At 46.6% G+C, this 9,760-nt stretch overlaps 2 protein-coding genes across 2 annotated transcripts in view; both read right to left on the bottom strand.

The window, feature by feature from the left end:
- The window catches only part of Ift172 (intraflagellar transport 172), a 39,037-nt gene extending 31,800 nt beyond the window's left edge, over positions 1–7,237 (bottom strand). The window contains exons 1-7 of the mRNA XM_021201590.2: positions 7,103–7,237; positions 2,730–2,873; positions 2,413–2,525; positions 1,918–1,957; positions 1,632–1,697; positions 1,310–1,389; positions 1,104–1,191 (exon numbers count right to left, since the gene is read on the bottom strand). Of these exons, the coding sequence (XP_021057249.1) occupies positions 1,104–1,191; positions 1,310–1,389; positions 1,632–1,697; positions 1,918–1,957; positions 2,413–2,525; positions 2,730–2,873; positions 7,103–7,141 (570 nt within the window). The 5' untranslated portion in view covers positions 7,142–7,237. The remainder of the gene's footprint in view (positions 1–1,103; positions 1,192–1,309; positions 1,390–1,631; positions 1,698–1,917; positions 1,958–2,412; positions 2,526–2,729; positions 2,874–7,102) is intronic.
- Positions 7,238–8,385: 1,148 nt separating this feature from the next.
- Positions 8,386–9,760, bottom strand: part of Fndc4 (fibronectin type III domain containing 4) — a 4,382-nt gene continuing 3,007 nt past the window's right edge. The window contains exon 7 of the mRNA XM_021202045.2: positions 8,386–9,618. Coding sequence (XP_021057704.1) covers positions 9,583–9,618 — 36 coding nt within the window. The 3' untranslated portion in view covers positions 8,386–9,582. The remainder of the gene's footprint in view (positions 9,619–9,760) is intronic.

Below are 9,760 nucleotides of genomic sequence, written 5' to 3'. Positions count from 1 at the left end.
CTCCAGAAGAGGGAGTCAGATCTCATTAAGGATGGTTGTGAGCCACCATGTGGTTGCTGGGATTTGAACTCTGCACCTTTGGAAGAGCAGTTGGGTGCTCTTACCGGCTGAGCCATCTCACCAGCCCTGATCCATACATTCTTGACTGACCATAGCACTCTACAGAAAAAAAAAAATCTTCCTGTCAGCATTTTCCCACACAAACACACCCTAATCCTAAAGACTTAGCAAATTATGCTTTGTACATAACATGAACACACACATACCATTTATACACACTTGTTGACGTTGTACTCTAAAGAAATTGCAACACAGTGATGTGTTAGAGATCTTGGGTATATTCTAGTGAGACAGCACACAGTAACCAACACTGTCTATGTCCAAGAGAGCATATGGCTTCTTTTTCAAGGAGGGCTGTCTAATTAGTTATACAGGTAACTTACAATGTAAATGATTTTATTTATACAGTACTGAGTTATACAGAGTAAAACATCAAAGTTCCCCTTTACACCTATCTTTTCTTTTTCAAAGAAAAGAGTTAACTCTTTGTTTTATTTATTTGTATGTGTTTGTGTGCATGCTCACGCCTGACTGCATTATGTGTGTGCACTGTGTATGTGCACTGCACATGTGTATACATGGGTGAAGGACAGAGGATAGCTTGCAGAAGTCTCTTCTCTCCTTGCACTCCGTGGGTCCTGTCAGGTTTGGCACCAGGAACCTTTACTTGATGACCTATCTTGCTGGCCTGTTTTTTCCCCTATGCATTTGTATGTACATGTGTTACATAACTATGTATATATACACACACATATTTGTGTATATGTATGTATTTACATAAACGGAAATAATTTTCACTTTTTGTTCCCCTTTGAGTCTATATTTCCCCCTCTCTCAAGGTCCCTTCCACCCACTCCTGGCTATAAATAGTAAGCTCTAAACTCCTAAATACACTTCTACGGTGGCATCCAAATGCTTCTCTCTAAGATCATACTCTTCCAGCCTCCTCCACCAATAGCTCCATCTTAGGCATACAGCTTCCCCCCTGGGGGAGAGGGGTTCCTGGAATGTTCATCCTGCCCCACAGGATACTTTAAGCATACCTGTGACTCTCCAGAGCCTTCATCATCGAAGAAGTACCTGACGATGGTGCCATCTGCGTGACCTGAGAGTATCCCTTTCCCAGAGCAGCTGAAGAGCAGAGGCAGAAAAGTAGACACAGAGGGAGACCATTACCTCGCTGACAAAGGCTGCTTTCTGTCAAATGCACTTGTTCCTGACAGTTCCAAGTGTTACTTTTGGAACTCACTTGGTTGTCAGTGCTACCACGTAAGAATCTGTCCCATAGATAGTAGATGACTTGTTAGTTTTAGTGTTTGCTAAGCGAACCTGAAAAAAAAAAAAAATTAAAGAATACACACAAGTCTGGCTAGATTACTTTCAATCTCACCCAGGCCCAGAGAAACAAAGGCAAAACCCCAAGATGAGCAAAGCTGGTCCTCATGCACTCCTCCACAGTGCCCACTTGGGCTCCAGGGGAAAGGAGGAACCCTGCTGCTCGCACCCCACCCAGGACCATTATCTCCACCTTCCCCTCCTTCCTTTCCTTCCTTCTCCTTCCCCTATTTTACCTTGCCTTCAGCCAGTCCAAAGACAATGATGTATTCCGCAGGCCACTGCAGACAAGTCACAGCACTCTGTATGCAGAAGGGTAAAGGGACAACCCACCTGTGTGGATTAGCAGCTCTATGGCAACCCCACACCTACCACAGCCATCCTAGTCTCCTACAGGGTAGGTCTGCGAGGAGGGAATACAACTAGGCTCCCTTTAGTAGGTGACAGTGAGCATCCAGGCAATGCCATCATTTAACGGGTCAAGCCAGCTTTCAACATTAGCAGACAGACTCCGAGCTTTACCGTCTGGATGAACTTGTTGCAGATGACCTTCTTGTCTCCCCTGCCAAACAAAAGGAAAGGAAGCAATGCTTAAAATCCCTGCCCCACATTGATGGTGATGGAGACGGGCAAGACAGGAAACCTTTCCTGGCCCACTAGTGTTTCCTATCCTTCTGTGGGAGGTCTGATGGAGATGTGAGTGGGTGTTCAAGAAGCCCTGGAGCTACATCAAAGACAGTCCCACACTGGCTCTCAGGACCTGCCACTGGTCTTCCACTCATTCTTCCAGGGATGGGACTGATGGACAAGTGGAGTGGGCAAAGGACACAGCAAACTCTAGAAATTCTCTGCCTCCCACACTTGATCCTGGCATCAAACTTCTCCCCCTGACACCTACTGCCACCCCAGTGAGGCATTTCTCGTGCCTGGCACCAGTTACCCATCCCTACCCCAGTCAGGCATTTCTCAAGCCTAACTCTTCTTTTGCAGGCCACCCACTCCCACATCTGTCCTCACCAATCTTCTCCAATCTTGTAGACATAGATGATGTTGTCAGTCTGTCCTATGGCAATTTTTGTGGAATCAGGAGAGAAAGCCATGCCCTTCACCATATAGCTTTTCCTCCCATACTAGGAATCAAAACAAAATTAATGAGTACAAATGAAAGAGAAAAGAAGACATATGCATGTCCCAACAGACCTACAAGATTCATACTGAGAAAACGGGTGAGCCATTTTCCAAGCCCAGGGCTAGAAGGCAGATTACAAAGTTCCCTAGGGTAACAGTTTAGGGCACAGGGTACAGTGCATGTGCCATGCGGGAATCCTCTCCACCTTCATGTCAGCTGGTTTGGTGGAGAACTTGTCTCTCCGCTCCCCATGTTCATCATACAGAAGTACCACTCGGTCCACTGTGCAGACAGCAAATTTAGCATTGTTCTGGGACCAGGCCATGCATGTCACCTTCGCAGCTCCATCCTGCAGAGATAAAGAGCTGATGTAATCCTGATGCTGGTGCACAAAGCCTCTCCAGTCTCATCAGCCCCTATGTTTCCCTCAAATTAAACAAAATAGAAGAAATGGTTTATATAACCTGGAATGTATGAGCAATATTCTCTAGGACTTTGTGTAACCCAGACTGGCTTCAGGTTCACTCTAGCTAAGAGTGACATGAACTTCTGACCCCAGGACCTCCTGTTTTGAGTGTTAGGATTCAAGGCTGGGGAAGGAACCCAGGGCTTCACCCAAGCTAACCAAACCCTTGACCCACCACCCCACCTCCTGAGCCCCATGATACAAATGGAAGGCATCGGCTGTTCCAAAAGCAATGGCTCCTTGTCCCCTCATCTCTAAAGCCTGCTACTGAAAAAACATCAATTCAGCTGATAAATGTTCATCTTTATAGCTACTCATTCAATTAATGTTTTCAACCATTTCATCAAGAAAGGCACTTGGCCAGGAGGTGACAGAGAGACAAAGAACAAAACATGGAACCTACCCTGGGACCTAATAAGATGCTACAAAATTGGAAAGGCCCCATAAGAAGAAAATGTACTGAGTGCAGTAATGATTTAGAGAAGCCCAAAGAAGAAAATGTACTGAGTGCAGTAATGATTTAGAGAAGCCCAAGATAACTTTATGCTTAAATGATGAAAACCAAACTCTGAAGGACTGTTGAATGGTGAATCACTTCGGATGCACCGGATAGCACAGGGAAGTCAAGGAACTGCGGTTTAAGGGAGCCGAGAGTTTGTACACAAGAGCAGAGGAAGGGCAGGAAGCATAGAGGGGGCTACCGCAGGGAGAGCCTTTGAAGGGAGGGAGAGGGGAGACAGTGGGGGTCCTGAACAAGGAGTGACGTCATGGACAAGGAGTGACGTCATGAACAAGGAGTGACGTCATGAACAAGGAGTGACGTCATGAACAAGGAGTGATGTAACTAGAACTGAGACTTGTTCAATTGAGAATGGGAACAAGGTCTCTTTTCCTGCTTAAATGCCCACGTTTTCAAAGTCTGGAGTTAAGAGTGCCTTCTGCAAAGGCTGACAGACAGCTCAGTTGGAGGGGTGCTCAGTTTGCATTTGTGAATCCCCAAGTTTGACCCCTGGCACCTCAAAAAACTAAGTAAGTAAACAGGCAAAAGAATATGGGAGTGACAGGTGTGGTGGCACACGCCTGTAATTCTAGCACCCGGGAGCTGAACGCAGGAGGAGCAGATGTGTGAGGCCTTCCTCAGCTACACAGCAAGCTTGAAGCCAGCCTGGGCTATATGAGATCCTGACTTAAAAAAAAAAATCAAAGGAGAAAATAAGTGACCACCACCCAGTGACATCATTCTTCCTGTTTGTCCCTCACTGCACCAGCTGTGGTCACCTTAGGCTCGCCCACTAAAGGTTTCTGTTCTTGAAATAAAACTTAGCTCCTATTCCAAATGTCCGATTAGCTACTTGGGCTGCTGGAGGCCTGGCTTAGCACACGTTTACTTCCCACACCCAACCCAAATACCCCCAAAGCCCGTAGGAAAGAGGGTCGTCGCATCCAAGTCCCCAAAACAGAGCCAGAAAGCAGCCACACCATCACCACGGTCAAGCCCCAAGAAGGGGGAGCAGGGGCTTCATCAGCTTTGGCAGATCACCCTCCCTCCTGGGCTGAGGCCATCCTGGGCATCCGTCCCAGCTGCACCATGACAGCATCTTTTTAATTTAATTTAATTTTTTTTGGTTTTTTGAGACAGGGTTTCTCTGTATAGCCCTGGCTGTCCTGGAACTCACTTTGTAGACCGGGCTGGCCTCGAACTCAGAAATTCGCCTGCCTCTGCCTCTGCCTCCCGAGTGCTGGGATTAAAGGCATGCGCCACCATGCCCGGCTTTATTTTATTTTTAAGAGACCAAAGGGTTCTATTGCCAATTTTTCCATTAGGGTATTTTGAAATTACAGATTACAGAACCAGTTTATCCCACAAGGAGCACACCTCTTTTATTGTTCTACCTCATGAGCTAGGGCTCTATCTGCTACTGTCTGCAAATATTCCCGAGTTCCACAATCAGCGACTTCTCCTCTCTCTACAGTAAGTGCCCTGACTGCCTTGTGGATTAAGTGAAATGGAGCCAGGCTGGTATTTTCATAAATGCTTGACACCCATTAAGTATCACAGCTCATAACTCCGAAGTACAAGCTATTATTATTCCCATTTTATATATGGAGAAACTGAGGCATTAAAAATTAAGAAACTTGCTCAGGTTTATATAGACAGTTTTTAGATGGCAGATGCAATATTTGAATCCATGTATGTTTGACTACATAAGCTGTAATTCTAATGTCTTTAATGGTATATGTATTAATGACTTAATTCTGCCACATATTATTCTTAGAATTAATTTTTGAGACAGGATCTCTCTGTGTAGAGCAGACTGGCATTGAACTTACAGAAATCCACCTCCTGCTCCTGAGTGTTTGTACTAAAGGCATGAGCCATTATGCTTCGCTACTCTTACTTTCTTTAAAAGAAGTTCTTGCTACATATTCAGACTGGTTTTGAGCTCACAGCTATCCTCCTGCCTCAGCCTTCCAAGTTCTAAGACTACAGGCATGTAACAGCACAATCAGGTAAGGGGGTTGTCTTTGTAGTGCTAGGGATGAATGCTAAGTGTGTGCTCTACCGCTAGCAACATCTCCTGGAAATTACATCCTTGTTTTGTATATAGGTCTGTCTGTCTGTCTGTCTGTTTGTATGTCAGGGGTGGGGGGGGGGTGCTACATGGGCCTGTCTATGTGTGCATGTAGAAACCAGAGGTCAGCATCAAGTGTTTTCACAGTCATTCTCCATCTTACTTTTTTAAAGACAGAGTCTCTCATTGCACTGAAAGTTCATAATTCCAATTTTAGGACTAGAACTCTAGGGACCACCTGTCTGCCTTCGCAACTCTGAGATTACAGGGGTACCTGGCTCTGCAGAGGATGCTGGAGATCTGGACTTAGTTCCCCAGGCTGGTGGTGAGTCATTTCCCCCATAGCCAACCTTCTTATCTGTCCTGTGTTAGCCTGCCCTTTCAGTTTGGAATGTCTTTCTCTCTTGTCATCCTTCTTACGGCTTTCCAGTTTTCTTATGCTCTTTAAAACTTTTTCCTTACATTTTGGGTGGGGTGGGACAACTTGCACAAGCTGTTGTGTGGGTCACAGGGCTCAAACTCAGGAGGTCAGGCTTAGTGGCAAGTACCTTAGCCAGTGAGCCACCTCACCGACCTTTTCTTTTTTCTTTTCTTTTCTTTTCTTTCTCTTCTCTTCTCCTCTCCTCTTTCCTTGCCTCCCCCTTCTCCCCTCCCTCTCCTCTCCTCTCTCCCCTCCTCCCCTTTCCTCCCTCTCCTCCCTCTCTCCCCTCCCTTTCTCTCTCCTCCTCTCCCCTTCCCTTCCCTTTTCTTCTCTTCCTCCCCTTCCCTCTCTCTCCTAAGAGTCTCATGTAGCCCAGGCTGGCCTTGAACTCTCCACGTAGCTAAGAACAGCTTTGCATTCCTGACCCTCCTACCTCCACAATTGCTGAGATTACTAGCCTGTGCCACCAAGGCTTATAAGATTCTGTTCTGTGTAGAACTTTATTTAACAGTCTCCTAAGTCGCTTACAGTTGCTCCCCCTGCACCTTTTCTTTACCAGATGAAGAAGCTAGTGATAGAAAGATTGCATATGGTGATGGTTAAAGCCAGAAATACCATTTGGTCAAGTCAGTGTTGGAACTAAGCTAAGACAGAGACTCTGTCCTCTTCACGCCCAAAACATAATCTTTGTTTATGTTTCTGGGCTCCTCCCCCAGTGCCCACCCAGCCTCTTCTGCTTCTGAGGGGACACACTTTCACAATCCAAAAGAGGGTTCAGCTTCTGCTCTACCTTTTTTTAGGGTTTATATCTAAAGTGCTCATTTCATCCTGTGTAGAGTTATGATCACTCTCCTTCTATATGCACCTCTCCTTCCAAAAAAGAGCCTTGACGCGTAATGCGGGTGATCCCATAGAGTCTAAGCTTGGGGCCTGGCACTCATGATGTATGTCATGCAATGAAAGCTTAGAGTCGTTAGCGATGCATGTCGCCTGCTGAAAGCGCTTTCACAATCTTCTGAACAAAGTAGACGCTCAAAAAGTATGAACTTATGTTCCCTTACTTTTTTTTTTTTTAACGCCTGGTGGTCGGGGAATGGGAGAGGCATGGGATTCCTCACCTGAGGGCTCAGCAGGGTCCTCAGGTGCTTCAACTGCATGACGTACACCGGTCTTGGATGCTTGCAGACCGAGACAACTCCCGCGGTTACCTGGACAACCCGCCAAGCATCGGCGGCGCTAACCGCTGACGCACAGGCAACGTGAGTGCGACGAACGTCATAAGGTTACGTAGTGGGTTCGCGACGGAGCAAACAGGGCGTGCGCAAGCGCAGTGAGTCCAGGGCGGGACCACAAGAGGGGTTGTGGAATTCTCTCCGCGACCAGTCCTTGGCTGCATGCAAACCTAACGCAAGCCTCCGCCCATAAGTCTTCGTTCCTCTCCGGATTCTTCGTCACCATATCCTTACGTTTTCTTATTGTCCTACCCGGCCAGATGCGCTTTAGTTGCTTAAACTCTGGAGGAGAGTAAGGCAGGTGCTACGAGGGGCAAAAGACAATTCGCAGAGCTGAAACCTTCACGTCATCCCAAAACTTAGGTGACTTGCGGGAGGCCACTCAATACTGATAAGTAACAGTGAAAGCTCAAGGATATACTTGGCACTGTGTTTGAGTTCAGCAGCGGTACCGACTCACTTTACCCAACAGGAGGCAGATTAAAGGGGTTACTCACCAAAGTTAAAACAGCTAGTAAAGGGTGGAACCGGGATTCAACCCACAGCTAATAACCTTTTAATTCCCTTAAGAAGGCTCAACTCTCCTCAACTCATTGACTCCATGCCCAACTTCTCTACCCTGTAACACAGTCTCAGGAAATTATTCAGGATTTGGTGGATATATTGGAAGCACTGGTTAGGGAAAGAAAAGGCACCCTGTTTGGTCATTGAGTTCAAGCCAGATTACTGAAACACAGATGTCTCTATGGGTCAGTACAGGAGGCAGACCAGAGCTCCGTTTCCCTCTTAGCTTAGAGTTGCATGACACCCGGGGTTGTGATTAGTTAAGCAAAAAAAGATACCATCTTCTTTGATTGGGATCCTTTCAACAATTTTTGGTCTCGTTTCTCCCAACAGATCAAGAGACCGAATGAAATGCAGAGACATTAGTCATAGGCCTTCTCTAAATGACCCAAGGTTGGCAAGCCCTATACCCCCCTAAAAGCATAGCATATGCCCCCCAGGCAAATGCTGGGCCCAAAGCCTTGAGTGCACAGCATTTGCCAATGGCAACGAGTATTTCTCTCCCTGCCACCACATCCCTCTTGAAAATTAAGAACCAGTAGGGGACAGATTCCATTTTTTCACAGGTAACAAATAGGTTCCAGAACTCAAATTATACTTTTTTCGATAGGGGCATCCAAACCCCTCAGCTTTATTTCTAGAATCCTCTGGATATGTTAGAGTAAAAATATAAACTCATTTATGGATTACAATTATTAACTTTGAATGAACAAAGACATGGATGAAAAAGAAAACAGAGACGAGGCACTGGTGTGCCCGGGGTGAGGACACATGGCACCAAGAGCACATTAGTGGTGGCTGCTCTCCTGTCAGCTCCCAAAACAGCTCAGCCCTTCTGACCATTTCCCCAAAGTGAGTGCTGGAGTCAAAAGTGCAGGGAAGGGATTGGTTATATAGCTCAACGGTAGAACATTTGCTTCGTATGCACAAGGTCCTGAACAAAGATAAAAAAAAAAAAAATCTACTGGCCCTTTTATATGACATGGTCTGGTTTCTGTTGGTATGAAAACTGTGACTTCTCATTTTCACTCTTCTCATTCAGCAAAGACAAAGAAGGGAGGCCTCTGGTTTTCCATCCCCTCCCCTTTTGTCTTTCTCCACCCATCTTAGATGAATACATTGTTACATTGACGCAAACATCTTATAATGACTCTGTCCTTTCAGGTTGGTGGAGGCCTGAGAAGAACTGACAAGGTGTAGAGATGTCTTCAGCATACCATACAGGAACCAGTCAGTTCCAGTTTGTCTAGAACTTTTATTGGAAAAATGTCCCAGGGGTGAGATCACCAGCAGCTGGAGGGGCTGCCAGGTGAGGGAGGAGCGCCAGAGGCTCCGTGGAAGACACTGGAATAGTGCAATGCAGCGCCTGCCTCTAGGCCCAGGCCCAGATGGTTCTTCTTACTCACTGAAGGAGGGCGACCCGGACAGAAGCACTCCTCTCTGAGGCCCAGAGGCAAGCTGTAGGGGCAGCTAGTGGGTGCCAATAGTCCTGATGCAGGTGACATGAGGCCCCTATCGAGGACCTAGTGGGATAGGCTTGAATAAGTGATTCTCCCCTGGACCTGGGGATGGGAGGAGATGTCCCATTTGATACCCACTCCCAAGTCCAGGGATACAGAGTCTACCAGACCTACATTCTGGCCCTGCTCACGGTGGAAAGAGGATGGGTACCAGCCTGGGATTCTGGGAGCATACTGCCTTGTGGGAGCCTCAAGCAGGTCACCATCTTAGGCTTCCCTTGCCCCCCCCTCCCCACCTATTCATACAGTGCATCTCTCTTCTGGGTCTGGTTCTTCATCCGATCAAACATCAATGGTGTTGATTGATGGAGACTTTTTCTGTAAGAGAAAAATTACCTATCCTGAATTCCAAATGTGCCACCCTTGCCTTCAGGACTCCTTCATCCCAGACATTCCATGCACACAGTGCACACACACACACACACACACACACACACACACACACACACATACACACACA

Source organism: Mus pahari, chromosome 7, assembly GCF_900095145.1.
Source record: "Mus pahari chromosome 7, PAHARI_EIJ_v1.1, whole genome shotgun sequence".
Taxonomy (NCBI): Eukaryota; Metazoa; Chordata; class Mammalia; order Rodentia; family Muridae; genus Mus; species Mus pahari.
This window is presented reverse-complemented; position numbering and strand designations above follow the sequence as displayed.